Source organism: Mauremys mutica, chromosome 25 (assembly GCF_020497125.1).
Source record: "Mauremys mutica isolate MM-2020 ecotype Southern chromosome 25, ASM2049712v1, whole genome shotgun sequence".
In the NCBI taxonomy this organism is placed as follows: Eukaryota; Metazoa; Chordata; order Testudines; family Geoemydidae; genus Mauremys; species Mauremys mutica.
Window position 1 is genome coordinate 8,163,554 of NC_059096.1, and position 20,461 is coordinate 8,184,014.

Below are 20,461 nucleotides of genomic sequence, written 5' to 3' on the forward strand. Positions count from 1 at the left end.
CTCACTTTCAGGTGACAATGTAAATAAGAAGCAGGTAGCAGTATCTCCTGTAAATGTAAACAAATTTGTTTGTCTTAGCGACTGGCTGAATGAGAAGTAGGACCAAGTGGACTTGTAGGCTTTAAAGTTTTACATTCTTTTGTTTTTGAGTGCAGTTATGTAACAAACAAAAATCTACATTTGTAAGTTCAACTTTCATGATGAAGAGATTGCACTACAGTACTTGTATGAGGTGAACTGAAAAATACTATATCATTTTACAGTGCAAATATTAGTAAACCAAAATAATATAGTGAGCATTGTACACTTAATATTCTGTGTTGTAATAGAAATCAATATATTGGAAAAAGTAGAAAAACATCCAAAATATTTAATAAATTTAAATTGGTATTCTATTGTTTAACAATGCGATTAAGTATTGAGTTAATCTCACGAGTTAACTGCGATTAATCAATAGCCTTACTGTAAACGTTTCAGCCAGCCCGTGATGGCTGCTATGACTCAGCAAAGCCATGTGACCAGATCTCATGATACTGAACTCCATTTTGGGCACCTGTATTTTTCCACAAATTGGGCTGGGAACTGGTTTTGGAACAAAGGGTTCCTGGCATACGGTAAAGCTATATAAGGTGGGGTGTGATATCATTGAGGGACCTCACTCCGCACACAAAGAGAACTCCTGGAAACACCTGAGGAACAAAGACTGAACTGGGGGAAGTGCTGGCCCCAGGCTAAAGCAATTTCTAGCCTGTGTATGGAAACCTGGCAGACTGCTTGTATCATAGCCAGGGTGAGGAACTGCTAATTCATATCCAACCTTTCTAGTGTTTTAGGCTTAGTTTGCGGTTTTGTTTATTTACTAGTTTATCTATTTTGATCTGTTTGCTATCACTTGTAAATCAATTAAAATCTCTTTTGTAGTTAATAAACTTGTTTTTTGCTTTATCTAAACCAGTGTGCCTTTAAGTGAAGCATCTGGAGAAAATCTCAGCTTGGTTAACACATGCTTGTTGCATATTCCTCTCCACACTGAGGGAGGAGCGAATTGAATAATAAATTAACGGTGGGGGCTTCGACCAGAGCAGGACAGGACAGCTCTGGGGTCTTAGGGTGGGGATTATCTTGGCTGTAACCTCTTTATTGTTGCTTCATGTAGTGGCTGGTCAGAGCCTGCATGTAACTGCAGCTGGGTGTGTCCCTGCCTGTGTGAATGCTGGTGGGAGTGTAGGAGCAGGAGCAGATTAGTTTGTCACAGAAGCACAGTGTGAAAGGAGGTGAGTCAGAGGGCTCGGTGGTACCCAGGGGCAGCCCATTACAGAAGACATTAGAATTCTATCTGTACATTTAAAAAAAAAGTTACAAAACCCCCAAGTCTCAAGTTTGCTACTAGCTAGGCCTACAAGCCTTTGAACTTCCCCATAAGTACATATAGACTTAATATATTTGGTTTTTCCAGCATACAGCTTACTATGAAGTTTCAATTCAACCATCCAAATATGGTGAACACACACCTAACTGATGCTGAGCGGGCTTGACAGCACTACAGACCTTATAAAAATTGATATTCTGAATTTAACTGCCCTGTCTTCCACTATTTACTTCACAATTTTGCTCTATTTTGATGCAATGAAATTCTGCAGTTTCCTTTAAAAATGTGGATTCGGAATGGAAATCTGGAAGTTCAATTTTAAATGTAAGAGTAAAAAAAGGAATTCAGGACTCCTACAGCAACCATATTTTAAGCCTCATTCTTGTTCTAGGCTCAACCTATGATCAATATGGAATCAAACTATGTTGGCTAAGTAACCAAGAGATTCTACTGCTCCTCCGAATCATTGTTCAATTTTGTCCTGGCTTGGTTCCAAATCCAGCCAGATTTCCACAGAGACCATGACAGTAGTGTCAGCTGCTTGTAATCTATCAAATCCATCTGAAATCTCCTTCAATTGCTTTTGAAATCTTAGGCTCTCTTTCTAAAGTCTTTCATTGTGTAAAATGCTTGCTATGTTCTCCTCCCCCTCCTTGCAATCAGCTATGCAGAGCCTGATGGCGGTTGCAGAATTTTTGACTGAATTGTGTTATTATTTTGACTGGTACCTTTTACACCATACATAACAAATTTAGGATGGTTTCACCTGAGAAGTTCTTTTGCTGTTGTCTGAACAAATGGCAAAAGGCTTAGTCATAGTTTCCATTCTCAGATGGAATCTTCTCCCAGTATTGTGTCCAAGTTGAAGATTTCGCACTGAAAAGAATCTTAAGAGCTCAACGTTCTCTAAGCTGACGAGATGAGTTAGCCAGCTTTATAAGTAGAACCATGTCAGATGCACTGCCCATCTTGAGGAAGTTCAACTCACCCACTCCCCTCTGTAACATCCAATGATAGTTGATTCCACTCACTAGCCATGCTCTTCACTTTAATCATCTAGGACTGCATCCGCTAGATCAGCGGTTCTCAACCTATTTACCTTTGTGGGTCGCAATCCACAATATCTATATAAAAATAAATAAAAATCACATATACACTGCCTGTATGGCCCTAGGGAAGTCACATGGGCCATAGCTGTGTGCTGACTGGTCTGCAAGCGGTCCCTGGGCTGAGAACCACTGCACTAGATCCAGCTAGATTTCTAGACAGTTCCATAAACATTTGGGCTGTTTTAAATGCGGAAATAGCGCTATACAGCCAACTCGTACATACTGCAGCAGTGTTTTAAAAGGATTTCCACCAATCTAGCATATCTATACTAGGGATTTGTACTACTCATGTACATCAGGGCAAAAACCCTAGTGTAGACAAGCACTTATTCCCTCAAAAGGTACAAGAATCAATGTTACTTTTTGACTTTCAGAAGAAATAAATTTTTCATTCACAGGCTCAAATTGATACTAGAAACACTAGGCTCTAAAAACCTCCATATATGACATTTTCATGTAAATATTTCCAAAAGACAGACAGCTAAGGGAGATGAGGGGGGAAGAGAAAGACAGGAAAACCCAATAAAATCCAAAAACTCATTGGGTTGCTTTTTTCACAGCTATGTCTATGGGAGCTCTCTGAACATTGTGCTGGAGGCAACAGAGAAGAGTGATAGCGACAGAGATCTGGGAGCATCCTGGAAAGAGATTCCTTCTCCAAGCTCTGAGTAGCTCCCCAGAACAAAACACAGAGGCTAGGGCTTTTGCACTAGGGCAAGACTGGAGCTGAAGTTATTTGCTCAAGATCACACAGCAAGTCACTGATGAGACACTGAGTATTCAATCTGGTGTCCTAGCCCCATGCTCTAACCAATCATTCTTCTTAGAGTAAAATACGTACTGTGATTCTGAACACACAACAGGGGTGGTACAAAAACATTAGAAATCACCATTACTGAAATAAGCCAAGTTTGACTCATTGGCAAAACTTAGTTTCTGCAGAACAAACTATTAACATGTCAACAGGAAGATGGTATTCAGCAGGGCCTGGGCTATAGTTTCCTTCCCTTCAGAGCACAGAGAAGATACTAAAATTGGTCAAATTCAAGAGGGTATTAGCCATTGCTGGCCAGAAAAATCTCTGATACGGAGATTGTAGTAGCTATTCCTAATGAAAAGTTTCCTGTATCACAAGCATAAGTAGCTCCAGCTCATGTTCTCTGTGGACAAGTGATCAGGCACATTCTGTGCTAGTCCTAAGCACTGGTAGCCTCTAGAACAAAAGCTGCCAAATTGCTCAATGTTGGCTCAGCAGGGATCCTACTGAATTACTGCACCTGCAACACTTAGTACAAGGGGAGAGAGAAGGCGACCTGAAGACAGAGCAGCTCCTCAGTAAATTACTTCATGGGCACATCCCATTTCCTTCTCATTTCACATCCTCCATTTACCCAGAGAACAGATTACTCCTGGGGGAATTCTGTGCCGCTGAATTCATATGCTAGAGAACTAAACCTCTACCACCCAGAGGCAAATAAAAGAGAGACAGACACAGGGAGGGGGCATACTGACAGAGTCAAGGAGCAAATGTCCTGACAAGGAAACCCAGCCTCTTTGCTACTGCCAGCTATTGAGAAGGGGGAAGTGTTGGCATTTCTACCACAGAGCTGACTCTGGGCCCTGCTTGGGTTCTTTCCCATCTCTCCTCTTTATCAACTTCCAAGTAGTACTGGAGGGCAGAAAGCTTCCTCTCCCCAGAGCCTACTGACTGCCTGGAGAACAGGACCACTCCTCTTCTCCTTCACAGCCTCCCAGTCTCTTGGGCGGGGGGTGGGCGAATGGGGGATGATGGGGATAGGACATGTTCCGGCAAGGATAAAAATGTATTTAAAAAGTAATACATCCATTTTTAGATATATGTTTTGATTAAAATTAAATATAAGGTTTAACACACAAACCTATTTAAAATTAAATTTGAAGTTATAACAACCTATTTCAATAATTTAAAATAATATAAAGCCGTACGTTTGTTGCCAAGATTTAAAGAAACTTAAATCACTGGATTGGTGGAAGTCTCTGGCTAAGCACTTGGAACCAGGGCATATTAAGTACTAACTTAGTTCAGTCCAATGACTAGTTTATTCAAAGTTAAGAAACCACAAAGTTGTAAAGGAAGGAAAGCTCATTTTCCCCTTCCAATCTCTGAATAAAAGAGATGTGAGAAAATGAGAACCAGTTCAATTAGCTAGCCACAGATATACTAGCTTTGTTTAATACGTCAATTTCATATGCAAAACATCTTTTGACAAGCTTCCAGATAAACTTTTTTCCCTTATGTATCCTGAACATCTGAGTGTGCTTTACTTAATACAAACATTCTAAAATGCTGCTTGTGCATATTTAATTGAATTTGAATGCCCATCCAAATAGAGTTTGACACAATAAGAAATGTAACATTCTAACAAAAAACTGTAAAAATTAAGAATCTAAATAATTTAAGTTGCGTTCCAGAATTGCTAATAAATATTTGTAAATACACATCCTTCCACTCCACCACCATTTCTTTCCCCCCTATCCTTGTTTTGGGCAGAACTGGGGGTGGAAATTCACTCAGCACTTCAAGTTAGAACTTAGAGTAATTTATTTTCCAGGAGTACTAAAATTAGCTCCCAATTGGGGGGAGGGGGGGTGAGATAAAATTGAGGACGGGGATGCCCTTTGGAAATGTCATCTCAAGCAAAATAGGAGAAGCTGCACCACCACAGACATTTGTGCTAGTCTGCACAATGTAAAGACTATTAACTCCACTCCAATCACTCAAAAAACAAAGCCTGCTCTTCTCTAGGGCGGATGTCTGGAATGGGATGACAAATCTTCCATCTCTCCCATTTACTTCCTGCTTTCAAGTTTAGGAGCCATGCTCATGGAAAATTTTTAGTTTGCCTCTAAAGTTACATTTCACACAGACCACTAGAGCCTATGGAAAAGTACAGTGGAAGTTTTGTATAAAGTCAAGTATGACACTGTAACCCACAGGAAGCAAACTTATGTCAGTCGGCTTCCAAATAAAAGCAGCTGCGCTTAGACCTGAAATCTCCTAATTGAAGTATTTTCTTATTACAGTCTCTTCCTCCCGATTACCTCCTCTTTCAACACTTATGTAAGAATCTCGCTCTTCTCTTTTTTGCCCCTTCACTCCATGAAATGTTACATATTTCTGCTGGATTCCCCCAGTGGAATCTTCCCCAGTTTCCAAAGCCCCATATGTTGATGCTATTGTACTTTAAAAGTTTGTACCATCTGATAGAGTCCAAAACACACTAATAAATCACATCCTTTTGGGCATGATCTGTTTCTTCCCAAGAATTCTCTTGCTCTGCTGGTCTTTATATTCACCCTCAACTACCCCCACAAGAAAAAACAACTTGCTATAACAGCTTTCACACAGGTTTCAGAGTGATAGCCATGATAGTCGGTATCAGCAAAAAGAATGAGGAGTACTTGTGCTACCGTAGAGACTAATTTATTTGGGCATAAGCTAAAACCCACTTCATCAGATGCATGCAGGGGAAAATACAGTAGAAAGCTATATATACACAGAGAACATGAAAAAATGGGTGTTGCCATACCAACTCTAACAAGACTAGTCAATTAAGGTGGGCTATTCTTAGCAGGAAAAAAAAACACTTTTGTAGGGATAATCAGGATGGCCCATTTCAAAACAGTTGACAAGAAGGTGAGAGTAACAGTAGGGGAAAAATTAGCATGGGGAAATAGTCTTTACTTTGTGTAATGACCTATCCACTCCCAGTCTTTATTCAAGCCTAATTTAATGGTGTTCAATTTGCAAATTAATTCCAGTTCTGCAGTTTCTCGTTGGAGTCTGTTTTTTTGAAGTTTTTTGTTGGAGACTCGCCACTTTTAGGTCTGTAATTGACCAGGGAGGTTGAAGTGTTCTCCTGATTGGTTTTTGAATGTTCTAATTCTTGATGCCCGATTTGTGTTCATTTATTCTTTTGTGTAGAGACCGTCCATTTGGCCAATGTACATGGCAGAGGGTCATTGCTGGCATATGAGGGCGCATATCACATTGGTAGATGTGCAGGTGAACGAGCCTGTAATAGGGGGGCTGATGTGATTAGGTCCTATGATGGTGTCCCTTGAAAAGATATGTGGACAGAGTTGGCAAGATCCCAAGATCTGTGAGAGTGAGGGATCGTCGTTCAGGATAGCTTGTAGATCCTCAATGATGCACTGGAGCGGCTTTAGTTGGGGGATGAAGGTGACAGCTAGTGACGTTCTGTTACTTTCTTTGTTGGGCCTGACCTGGAGTAGGTGACTTCTGGGTACTCTTCTGGCTCTGTCAATCTGTTTCTTCACTTCAGCAGGTGGGTATTGTAGTTTTAAGAACACCTGATAGAGATCTTGTAGATGTTTGTCTCTGTCAGAGATTGGAGCAAATGTACTTGTATCTTAGAGCTTGGCTGTAGACAACGGATCATGTGATGTGGTCTGGATGAAAGCTGGAGGCATGTAGGCAAGTATAGCAGTCAGTAGGTTTCCAGTATAGGGTGGTGGTTATGTGGCCGTCGCTTAATAGCACTGTAGTGTCCAGGATCACTTGTGTGGACTGGTCCAGGCTGAGATTGATGGTGGGATGGAAATTGTAATCATGGTGGAATTCCTCAAGGGCTTCTTTTCCATGGATCCAGATGATGAAGATGTCATCAATGTAGTGCAAATAGAGTAGGGGCGTTAGAACAACACTTCCTCAGCTCTCGTCCCCTAAGTCAGCCATAAAAATGTTGGCATACTGTGGGGTCTCATGAGTCCCCACAGCAGTGGCTCTGACTTGAAGGTATACATTGTCCCCAAATGTGAAATAGTTGTGGGTGAGGACAAAGTCAAAGTTCAGCCACCAGGTTTGCCGTGACATTATCGGGGATACTGTTCCTGATGGCTTGTAGTCCATCTTCGTATGCAGCGTTGGCGTAAAGGGCTTCTATATCCAGAAAACACCATCCTGGCCACTGTGGAAGATCACCAATAGATTGTAGTTTCCTCAGGAAGTCAGCGGTGTCTTTAAGATAGCTAGGCATTCTGGTAACGTAGGGCCTGAGGAGAGAGTCTACATAGCCAGACAATCCTGCTGTCAGGGTGCCAATGCCGGAGATGATGGGGCGTCCAGGATTTCCAGGTTTATGGATCTTGAGTAGCAGGTAGAAGACCCCTGGTCGGGATTCTAGGGGTGTGTCTGTGCAGATTTGTTCCTGTGCTTTTTCAGAGAGCTTCTTGAGCAAATGGTGTAGTTTCTTTCGGTCACCCTCAGTGGGATCAGAGGGAAATGGCCTGTAGAATGTGGTGTTAGAGAGCTGCCTAGCAGCCTCTCGTTCATATTCCAGCCTATTCATGACGACAGCACCTCCTTTGTCAGTCTTTCTGCTAATGATGTCAAAGTTGTTCCTGAGGCTGTGGACAGCACTGTGTTCTGCACAGCTGAGGTTATGGGGCAAGTGATGCTGCTTTTCCACAATTTCAGCCTGTGCACGTCGGCAGAAGCACTCTATGTAGAAGTCCAGTCTGTTGTTTCGACCTTCAGGAGAGTCCACGCAGAAGCCTCCTTTTTGTAGTGTTGGTAAGAAGGTTTCTGTGGGTTAGTGTGCTGTTCAGAGTTGTGTTGGAAATATTCCTTGAGTCAGAGACATCAAAAGTAGGATTCCAGATCACTGCAGAACTGTATCATGTTCGTGGGGCTGGAGGGGTAGAAGGCGAGGCCTCGAGATAGGACAGAGTCTTCTGCCAGGCTAAGAGTATAGCTGGATAGATTAACAATATTGTTGGGTGAGTTAAGGGAACCACTGTTGTGGCCCCTTGAGGCACGTAGTGGTTTAGATAGTTTAGTGTACTTTTTCCTTTGTACAGAAGCAAAGTGTATGCCGTAAATGGCTTGTCTAGTTTTTGTGAAGTCCAGCCACAAGGAAGTTTGTGTGGAAGGTTGGCTTTTTATGAGAGTATCTGGTTTTGAGAGCTCATTCTTAATCTTTCCCTGTTTGCTGTATAGGATGTTGATCAGGTGGTTCCGCAGTTTCTTTTGAGTGTGCGGGGCACAATCTCTCAGCACAGTCTGTGTGGTGTGTAGATTGTAATGGATTTTTTTTATCTTCAGTCCTTTTGGTATGATGCCCACCTGTTTGCATTTAGAAAGGAAGATGATGTCTGTCTGTATCTGTACAGGTTTTTTCATTAAGTTGATGGATTTCCACTTCATACGGCTAAATTCAGTGCCTTGCATAGTGACAGGTTTCAGAGTGGTAGCTGTGTTAGTTTATCAGCAAAAAGAACGAGGAGTACACGTGGTACCTTAGAGACTAACAAATGTATTTGGGCATAAGCTTTCATGGGCTAAAACCCACTTCATTGGATGAATGCAGTGGAAAATACAGTAACAACTCTCAGCACCAGCCCTGTTCAGCAGTTATAATCACTGGCTTAAGCGATGCAGCCATCTTCATGCTCTTTGTCACCCCAGATGAAAGAATTGTTCCTGACACATGTTCAAATTAATATTAGAACTAACCACATTTGTGCAATATGTCTAGTGGCAGCAGACACCAGACGTATTAAGCCTCAACATCCAGAACAACATGTAATACACATGCACACCCTGCTCTCTCTCTCTGAAAGGAAACAGCCATTGAGAAAAAATAAGCATCCCCAAATCCCCCCACTCTTTACCTTATTAGCGCGAATCTGCTTGTAAATATCTGTTTGTTGTCGGATTCGGTATTCCAGGTCTGAGACATGAGCTTGGAGCCAGTTCCAGCGACTGACTATACCTGCTCGGTCTGCTGCCCATCTCCATTCTGACCGTCTCCTCCTGAAATAGGGAAACAAACACTTTTGACAACAACTCCAAACACACACTGACAAAGCTTTGTTGGGTGGCTCAAAGAGCAGATGCATCAAAAGCTTAACACTAAAATGGCATGAATGCCCATCTCATACACAAGGTTAATCTGCTGCAGAACTGCAGAGACCTACTATGATAGATTACATTGTTCATGTCTGACATTTCTAAAATCTCATGCTTCAGGACTTCCTGACCTGTAAGGAAAAAAGGAGACTATACTGTTAAGTTAAAATACAGATTAGAGGTGATGCTCTCTGTTCACACCACTCGTTCAAACCTTCAAGCATAATATGGATATCTAACCATTACATACTGAAGTGAAGCTAAACATATTTCACTTAAACCACAGAACAATTAGATGGCAACACCTTTTGGTCACATCCAACACAAGCTGATTTAGAGGTGCCAAACCGCATTTCCCAGGCCACATAGCCAACTCAGTTACCCCTTATTTACTCTCTTTAAAAGAATCTCTATTGTCCAACACTAGGAGTAATACAATATTGATTTATACAAATGGTCACAAAAAGGAGGAATCTGGTCTACACAAGGCTGCAACTGTGTGGTATGCACTAAATGTTAAGGTTCAGAATGCCTCAGCAATTGTGATAAAAACCATCACAAGATTGATTTTGTTTTTAAAAGTGGCTCTCCTCTTCAAGACATGCAGTTTTGTTCCCTCTGTTGTCCTCCTCAAAACACTCCCTATAAGGAAGAAGCAGCTCCTGGGGTGTTGTCAAGGACAGCTGGCATCAGCAAACTTGAGTTTTGTGCCTGATAACTGGTTCTGGTGTGTATGGAAATGTTAGGAACCTACTAACATGCATGGTCTCATGTCCGTCGCTGAAAGGCGCAAAATTGGACGATGCAGGTCAAAACACACCAAACTTGTTTGGCCTTTCCTTAACTTCACTATCCCTGCAATGAACACAGCATATAATACTGCAAGGGCATGCACTTCTCTATTAGACTGTGTAATCCACCACAGGATTTTATAATTAATTTATTCACAAAAACTGTTACTCTGTCACCACTACATACACAAGACAGAAGAGGAGGCTACTTACCTGTAACTGAAGGTTCTTTGATATGTATGGTCCCTATCTGTATTCCACTGAGGGGCTACACATGTGCACTATGTGCTTGGAGTCTGAGAATTTTTAAGGTAGTATCCAATCGGTCCGCACATGCGCCCTGGCTTGCCTCATGCTTCCATCAGAGGCACTAAAGGGTGGGTCAGACTAACCACATCTCCAGTTCCTTCTCCACCGCAAAACTGGCAGATCTGTAGCAGAGGGGAGGGAAGGTGGGAAGTGGAATCAGATAGGGACCACACACACCTGTAACAGGAGGTTCTTCGAGATAAGTAGCCTCCTCCTTCTTCCAGCGATGGTCTCTATTCTATTCCACTTGAGGGTGATTAACAAGCAGTACCTAAGATGGAGTAGAGTGAGTAGTACAGAGGACCACTGTGCCAAAGGAGGCATCCACTGCTGAGTCTTGCACTAAGGCTTAATGTGTAGCAAAAGGTGTGTACAGAATTCCACGTGGCTGTTCTACATGTGTCAATGAGTGGCAAGTTCTGAAGGGAGGCCGAGGTTGAAGCCTGAGCCCTCATGGAGTGAGCTCGTACCTTGTAGGAGGTGGTAGATCTGGCACATGGTAGCAGAGTTTGAAACACTCTAAAGTCCATATGGAGATTCTCTGGGTGGAGATGGCCTGTCCCTTGAGCCTCTCTGCTACTGCAATAAATAGTCTAGGGCGCTTCCTGACTGGTTTCGTTCTCTGCAGGTAGAAGGCCAGAGCTTGTCAAACGTTGAGGGAATGGAGTCAACATTCCTCTGCAGATGCATGTGAATGGATTGACTGATATGAAATTGAAAACACAAACTTTGTTAAGAATTCGGGGTGTAGTCACAAGGAGACTCTTTGGAAAACAGTAAAAGGCGGGCCTGCCATCATAGCGCCGAGTCTGCCACTCTTTGCACGGAAGTAATAGCAACAAGGAAGACTACTTTTATGGAAAGGAGGGACACAGAACACAACACTGAAGGTTTAAAGGGGGGCTTCATTAGTAGAGAGAGAACAAGATTCAGGTCCCATTGAAGAGCTATTGGTTGGATAGGTGGAAAGATTCTGATGAGCCCTTTCCAGAACCTAGCATTTGGACGGGGGTGGGGGGTGAAAATAGAGAAACCTTCCACTGATGGTTAGAATGCGCTAATTGACGCTAGGTGTACTTTAAAAAAAAAACAACTGAGGGCGAAACCTGGTCCCTTTAGTCACAGAATGTAGTCCAGTATGAAGGGATCCCCAAAAATTCCAGTAAAACACTTTTTTGTTGAGCCAATGATGAAAAACGTCACCACTTGACCAGGTAACAATGTCTGTTGGGTCTTTCCTGATGCTAGAAATGATGATGTGTACAACTGAAGATAATATTCGTCCTAAGGCAGAGGCCCATCCAAACACCACGCTCTGGGGAGTAGAGAATGTGGATTAGGGAGTCTGATCTCGCTTTTGCATTGGGTCAGCAAATCTGGACAGAGGGGATGGGAATCGGTGGGTGGGATGACATGCAGAGAAGACTAGGGAATCAGAATTACCATCGCCCTGTCTCCCCAAATCTTATGCACTACCTGAGGTAGGTGTGGTAGTGGAGGAAAGGCATAGTTGGGTTGGTCCGACCAGGGGATTAGGAGGGCTTCGCCCTGGATGTGGTGACAGAGGGCTCCCCTGGAGCAGTACACACTGTTTACCTGTGAAGCAAATAGGACTCTGACCAGAGTCCCCCACTGAGTGAAGATGTTGCGTACTACCGAATCGTGAAGTCCCCACCAGTGATTGATCGTAAAATGTCTGCTGAGTCCATGAGTACATTCTGTGTCCCTGGAAGATAGGCCATGGACAAGAGGGTTTGGTGGTTGATGCACCAATTCCAGAGACTGATTGCCTCTGCGTGTAGCATGGATGATCTTGTCTGTTGATATATTAAAAAAAAAAAGTGGTGGGGGTATCTGACATAAGAACATGATGGGCACAGATGAAGGGACGGAAGGGTTGGGATGCGGTTCTCACAGCTCCAGGATGTTTATGTGCATCCTGGATTCTCTGGGAGTCCGTGCTCCTTGAGCCACATGGTCACTGATATGAGCTCCTCAGAGATGTGTCAGTGATAATCATCTTGTCTGGGAAAAGGAAAGAAAGGGAACCCCCACACAAACACAATGTGGGTCTGTCCACCACTGGAGGGATAATAGCAGGTTGACGGAGACCGTCAGCATGGAAGCCCTGGAGTGGCAGTTTGGTGAGTAAACAGACTGGAGCCATGTCTGGAAGCAACGAAGTTGGAGTCACGCGAAAGGGGTCACATAAATACACAAAGCAATGCAGCTGAGAAGGGACAGGCAAGTTCTGGCTGGTACATATGAATTGTTCACGATGCGAGTTGTCGTCATTAATCTCCTGGAACCTGTTAAGTTAAGTAAGCTTGTGCTATGACCAAACTTATGATAGCCCCCATGAAATCCAGAGACTACGTGGGATCTTGGATCGATTTCTTGATGTTGTCACTGACTCCAAAGGAAGAAAGACGACTAAGTAGCATGGAGGTTGACTTGTGGGCTTCTTGCCTGGACCCTCATGGCTAGGAACCAACTGTCAAGATACAGAAACACAAGGACACCATAAAGTCTGAAATAGGCCGCTATGATGGAAATAACTTCGGTGAAAACTATAGGAGCAGTGATTACCCTGAAGGGGAACACACTGCACTGGAAATGGTGGGTGCTCAACATGAATCTGAGGAAATGTCTGTGGGCCGGATGGATATCCATGTGAAAGTAAACATCCTTCATATCTAGAGTGGTAAACTGCATACCTTTCTCCAAGAATGGGATTATCGCTGCCGGCATGACCATATGAAACTTTAACTTGTGGATGAAGCAATTGAGGTGCTGGCGATTGAGGACTGGTCTCTACCCGCCTTTCTTCCTAGATATCAGGAAGTTGGTAGAATCCTGATCCCTGATAGTCGGGGGGGAGGGGATGTGTTCCATCAATCCCCATTCTAACAAGGAAGTCACCTCTTGGGTGAGAATGCTGTCGTGAGTGTGCTCCCTGAAGAGGGACAGGGGTCTTGGACGAGGTAGTGTGATAAACTGGATCATGCAGCCATGGGGGATGACATTCAACATCGACCTGTCCGTTGTTATTGCACTCCAGCCGTGGGAAGAGAGTGCTAAACAACCTCCAAAGGGAGTAGGAGGACTATGAGGGGTAGGCATAGTGGATGGTGGCTCTCAGGCGCACATCAGAAATATCTTATGGTTGGAGCTGTGATGTCAAAGCTGCGAGGGGGGCCCTGGGAGGTGAGACCTCTGGTTTTACTGTGTTTCCCCAGAGGTTCGTAAGGTGTCAGAATAGACTTGAGAAGATGTGTAACACTGAGTGAGTGGGTGGTTGGCGGTGGAATTTTTGCTTTGGGGCAGGAATGTAGGTGCCCAGCGAATTAAGATTGTCCCAGGAATCCTTGAGTGTGTACAGAAATGCATCCGTCTTCTAGTTAAAAAGATGGGATTCGTCAAAAGGAATGTCTTCAATAGTATTCTGTACCTCCCTAGGAAAGCCAAAAAATGGAGCCAAGACCCCCTACACATGACTATGGCTACAGCCATGGCCCTTGAGGAGACATCTGCTGCATCTACTGCCGACTAGAGGGGAATTCTGGTCACCAGCTTCCTTTTCTCAATAAGTGCCTGAAAATGTGCTCATTCAAGATGTGGCAGGCTATTAGTAAGTTCCTCAAATTAATTGTAATTCAGAAAGTAATTTTTGGCTAGTAATGCTTGATAATTCAGAATCGTGAATTGCAGGCTAGATGCCGAAATACCTTGCATGCCAAAAGTTCTAGCCACTTGCTCTCTTTGCCCATTTAGTTGCAGCCTGGACTTCTAGAGAGTTGGGGGGACGGTGAGGGGGAAAAAAAGGAATTTGAAACTTTTTGGCAAAGGACCTAGTAGCACTTTTCACCTCCTTTAAAGATAGTCGAGCACATGGCAGAGGTGTGCCACACAGTCCTAGCAGGCTCCAGAACAGCTTAATTGAGAACACAATTCTCACTGGTTCTGAGGTGTGGAGGACATCTAGCAGCTTGTACAACCTGTTATGGATTCGATACCCCTTCATATCCACCCTTCTATGGCTGGAGACCAGACTGCCGTCCAGAAAATTTTCTAAATGTTCACAAATAACCTAGTCTCCTGTTCAGATTTGAGCTATGATGCTGATGGGTAAGGTGGGAGGGGAGAACTGTAGCACATATGAGATTTTTGCCTATCCCAACCCATGCCAAAACTTCATGATAAATCCTCTGCAAAAACAGTGAAAACCCCCAAAAGATCATGAAACTTGCATAGTATATATCTTATAATTTTTATTCAAATGTAAAAGGCACATTCTGTCAAGAATGACGAGATCACAATTGACTGAAATAACCGAGTTCCTAGATAGCTCTACAACTATCTTGCGTCAGCTTCTTGTATTTAATGGCAATCAACATACTTGCCTTTTCAGCACCAGTCCTATTACAAGTTTCAAATAAACCAAGGCAATTTATGAAAATACATAACTAATGTTGAACTCGTTGGGCAGCAGCGTTGGTCTTTTTACTGATGAAATTCTGAATTCAAATGTCCTGTGTTTTCTATTATTTTACTTCCACAATTTTCCACTATTTTGATATAACAAGCTATGACAACCTCCTGCAGAGGTTTGTGTGAGAAGACCTGGACCTCCAATTTTAAATGCTAGAACAGGAGGAGGAATTTAGGATAACCTTCCAGCAGCTACAGTTCAGCCTCCTACTCTCTTCTTGTTCTGAGCTTGACCCACGATTGACTTGAACAGAATAATGCTGGTAAATAATGAATGAACTCCATAGTTTCTCCAAATTTTTTTTTTATTTTGTCTTAATGTCCTTCCAGTTCTTCTTAAAGAAAATCAAGCCAGATTTCCATAGACTAACAGTGTCAGCTGCTTGTTATCTGTCACATTCCTTGGAAGCCATATTCAATTGCTTTTGTAAGTTTAGTCGTTCTCCCTGGTGTCCCTCATCATTTAATATGCACGCTATGTTTTGCTCAAAGTTGGCCTCATACTCTGTGCAAATCTCACACACACACACACATCCACACACACACACCTGGAGTCAAAGAAGGATGCCAAGGTGGCCCAATGCTAAGGCAGGCCACAGGTCTAACGAGTCAATGACATACATCAGAGCAGCCATAGGACTAGTCTGACTACACTGACTGGAGGAACAGTCCTCTAGGGACTATTCTGCCATCCCAGCACCGTAAGATCACAACTCGCACTGGCTCGTCTCTCAAGCTCTGTTATGCTCTATCTTGCCCCAGCAGGTGAGACTGGTAGGGTAATACAGCTGTAAGCCACCAGGGAACTCCTTATCAATAAGGGATTTCTTATCTACCTCCTAATGGCAGCATTACATTTCCTTTGTACTACTGAAGTGGAGCAAAGGGGAAGTTAATGCAGGCAGAGAATCTGGTCCACTATCTGCAAAGTACTTGAGAAAAGATTGGCCCAGTTTTCCAATCAACTATAGATAAAGGCAAATTGTCATTGCAAGGTATTTTAATTTCCCACAAGGAAAGACCTGAAGTATATATGTTACGTTTAAATGGTACACTGAATCCTTACACATCAGAAGTTTGGGATGTTGTGGGTTAGGGTTATTTTTTGTACTTCCGTTTGAGCAAAGACCTCCTTGTCATACCTCTCTCTGCATTCTGGATAGCATCTTCAGCACCGAGGGACACCATATTCTGCTCACTTCCTATATATGAGGAAGTAATACTCCTAATTATTTTAAGTGTCCTGTCTACTTGAGCTGCTGATGCAGTTTCAGATTAAGCAGAACACCACAATAAACGAGACAGCCAGATGGCTGGGCTGGATCAGTGTCACTTCAGATGGGCGACCTGATCTCTGTCTGAAGTGTTACAGAAACAACTGTACCAAAGCAAGGTGGACCAGTCAGTGCACACTGGCAAGTGCAGAGGCATTAAGGACCACTGTGGTGGGCAGTTCCAGCTTCCTCCACAGCAAACCGCTAATAAGTGAGAGAGAGAGAGAGGTGTGTGTATGTGATTTAATTGTACACATACACAAGACTGCATGTATTTCTGCTTCTACAAGTGTAATATTAAACATTTAAGTACAGAATTGAATGGCAATTGCATTCTACAGGAACATATTTTAGTATCAAAGCAGAAAGTCACTTTACAAGACTGTTCAATATCTTTCCATTAAGCTTAAAGTAAAAAAAAAAAAGAGCAGAAGGTAGAGACTATGAACGATGCATAGGAATTTGAACACGTGGGACTCTGTCAAGACTGATGAAGTCCTCGGAGATCAGGATTCCTGTGTACTTCAGTCCCCGCCCACCCTTGTTCAGACCTCCTGAGGTCCCTTCCAACCTGGATATTCTATGATTCACTAGAACAGAGAGAGCAGGCAGACCCAAGAGACAGCAAGATGTCATGTGACTGCAAAAAAACAACACCACACAGGCACCCTAGTTAAAACAGAAGCTGAGTCTCACTGTTTTGCAGAGTTAGCTCTGAAAGAAAGCTTGATTCTATGACTCCAGAAGAAATTTTGAAACATGTTTAAAATGTACGTACAGATTTGGGGCCTGTTCCCTTAAAAGCAGAGTGACAACACTTATCTGGATAGATTCTTTCCAGGATGTTCTTTTCCCTTTAAACAAGCACCAGACAGAGCAAGTGTAGTTGCACAAGACCAAGAGTCCAGAATGCAGACTGCTGCAGGACAGGAGTGGGTCAGGAAATGTAGCTAACCGGCATCCTCATGCGCCTGCGCATGCACACAGCTGGCAGTACACTCAGCTTGACTGACAAGGACACCGTCCTAGAAACTTAAGCCGATGGTACTCATTGTAAACAGTGTGCCTATGTGCAGAATTAGCAGCCTTGTGTCTCCTTGCAGACTAACATCACATCACTGAGAGGAATGGAATTAACATGTGTTGAAGTCCCAGCCCTTTCTCTTTCTTTAAATAGGGGAAGAGAAAAGAAAGGGGACAACCAGGCTGAGGAGGAAGGAAAACCAAGAGGAGACTGGAAAGACCCAAGTGTTATAAATACAGCACTGGACGATTAAACACCATGACTTCCACGTAGGTTGTTTTTCCCCCCTTGAAAGGGTGTGGTCATATGAGAAGGATCATCTCTCCCTAACAGGCTCATGTGATCCATGGCAGAGAGCCCTCCTGTCCAGTAGTTTGAGATAGGCAGGGAAAACCTCAATATGTAAACAACTTTTTAGAGAACAGAGCAACAGGAGTGCATGAGGGATCCGCACCCCATGGCAGGGGTGCATCACTGCTCTAAAATGAGCCTTGTGCAGCTACTAAAGCTATAGGATGTAGCTCTGCATTAACATGAAAAGGATTCTTCATTTAGGCAGAGCATAAACTGAGAGGAAACAGCCTGGAGGTCCATCCCTAGCTCAAAGAGCAGACAAGGAAGTTATAACCCATGTGAGCTGGTCAGACAAAGCAAGCTTTAGGAATACATCCCTTTGAAGACAGTATTAATTCTATTTTAGGGACTACAAAATGGAGGGGAAAGTGACTTGGCCAAAGTCACAGAGCAGGTCACTGGCAGAACTGGGAAGAAGTTACTCACCTTTTACAGTAACAATGGTTCTTTGAGATGTGTCCCGCTATGGGTGCTCCACTGTATGTGTCTGCATCCCTGCACTTCTGGAGATCTTTGGTAGCAGCGTCCGTTCAGCCTGAGCATGGGCTCTTCCTCTCACGTTGTGCCTCGAGGCCAACTAATGCTGCACAGGCAAACCACCCTCAGTTCCTCCTCTACCATAAAGCCTCCACTGAGAACTCCAAAGTAGAGGGTAGACCGGAGCACCCATAGACAGACATCTCAAAGAACTATCGTTACTGCACAAGGTAACTTCCCTCTTCTTCGAGTAGTGCCCCTATGAGTGCTCCACCACAGGTGACTCCTGAGCTGTAGCCCTGGTGGGAAACTGGGACTTCAGAATTGAGTGTGTTAGGGATGACAACACTGTGGAGCCAAAGATAGCATTGGAAGGAGAGTCTCCAGTAACTGCACAGTGTTCTGCGAAGGTATAAGCAGATGCCCAAGTCACTGCCATGCAGATTTCCAAGATAGGAACTTCCTTGAGGAAGGTGATGGGGTGGAAACAGATCTCGTGGAATGTGTACAGATTCTGAATGGAGGTGATATCATCGTGCTTGCAATGTAATGGTTAATACAGTTCGAGACCCATCTGGAGTGTCTCTGGGCCAATGCCACTGCACCTTTAGACCTTTCCACCATGGATAGAAAGAGCTTAGGAGATTTCCTAAAGGCCTTTGTCCTGTCCAATAAAAGGCCAAGGCCCTCTTAATGTCTAGCGTATGTAGTACAGCCTCCCTGCTGTCACGGTGAGGCTTTGGGTAAAAGGCGGGGAGGTGAATGAGTGGGTTTACGTGAAAAGATGAGGCCACCTTGGGGATGAACTTTGTAGCCCACGAGTGACCTTGTCTTTAAAGAATAGTGTGTGTGGGGGGGGGGGTTGCCACTGGTGCCACTATCTCCCCTATTCTCCTTACCGAGGTGATAGCCACTAGAAATGCTGTCTTCATCAACAGGTATGTAAGCAAGCAAGTGGCCAGAGGTTCAAAGGGTGGTTTAGTTAAACTCTTTAAAACTAGATTTAGGTCTCATATTAGGGTTGGGAAAAGGGGTTCATTAGCCCTTGAGGAAGCTCTTTGTAGTTGGGTGGGCAAAAAACGAGTATCCCTCTATCTGTTGATGGAAAGCAGTTATGGCCACAAGGTGTCCTCTGAACGAACTGAGGGATAGCCCTGTCCTCTTAAGACTAGTATGTAGTGCAAAGACTACAGGGAGGGCGAAAGATGCTAGGGTGATTTGTTTGGAATTGCACCAAACCTGGAACCCAGCCCACTTTTGCAGGTAAGTGCATCAGGTAGTTGATTTTCTACTGTGCAGTAGCACTTCCTGCACCTACCTAGAGGAGTGGCCTTCTCTATGTTGGAACCATGAAGGGGTTGGTGGACACATCGCCAGCTGTGGTAGGTACAAGTAACCACATGTGTCTCAGCCAGATGGGATCAGTGTAACCATTTACTTTTTCCTCTTTTTATTTTTATCAGGACCTTCAGCAGCAGAGGAAATGGCCCCTGTCCCATAGGAGAAGGAGAGTGTAACCTAACGAGCATTTTCCCCAGTCCAGCTCTGGAACAACAGGTAAGTAGTGAACAAGTCTATCATTGGGGTCTTCCATTGATAGAATACGCTGTGGAGTACTGTTGGGTTCATTTCCCTCTCGTAGTTGTGTGAACTTATGACAGACTGTCTGCTGCAATATTCTGTACTCCTGGTAGATAAGCCACTGATATCAAAACATTGTGGCGAACACACCAATTCCATAGTTTTAGCACTTCCGTGCACAGTGAGGATGACCTGACAGTCCCTTGGTGCTTTACGTAGTATATGCATGCTATGTTGTCTGTCACGATTTGCAGGTGCATGTCCCTGTTCAGTGGGAGAAAGGGAGCACAAGCATTTCTGACCACTCTGCGTTTGAGGAGGCTGATGTGGAGAGTCGGCTGATGTGGAGATCACTTGCCCTGAGTCTTGAGGTTGTTCAGATATGCTCCCCAGCCTATTAGTGATGTGTCTATAGTTAGAAGACATGTCCGCTGGGGGCGGGTTAGGGAGGTGGGGTTGAGTGAACAAGACCTCTGTACAGACATTTGTTGGGTCTTTCCACCACTCCAGGGATTGTATGACCCTGGAAGGCATCAACAGAGGTTTGTCTAATCAGTCTTTATTTGGTCTGTAGACAGATCTGAGCCATGCCTGTAGGCATCTTATGTGTAGTCTGGCATGAAATATTACAAACGTGCCTGCTGCCAGGTGCCCAAGAAGCTGGAGGCAACATCTGGTCAACGTTTGTGGGCTGGGCTGAATTGATAGAATGGTCAGGCTGTGAAATCTGTGTTGTGGGAGGAGTGCTTTCGCTTGTAGTGAGTTAAGA

At 43.8% G+C, this 20,461-nt stretch overlaps 1 protein-coding gene across 4 annotated transcripts in view; it reads right to left on the minus strand.

The window, feature by feature from the left end:
- Positions 1–20,461, minus strand: part of KANSL1 (KAT8 regulatory NSL complex subunit 1) — a 168,101-nt gene that overhangs the window by 38,804 nt on the left and 108,836 nt on the right. For all 4 annotated transcript variants that reach the window (XM_044999361.1, XM_044999364.1, XM_044999362.1 and 1 more), the window contains exon 3: positions 9,154–9,295. In XM_044999361.1, coding sequence (XP_044855296.1) covers positions 9,154–9,295 — 142 coding nt within the window. The remainder of the gene's footprint in view (positions 1–9,153; positions 9,296–20,461) is intronic.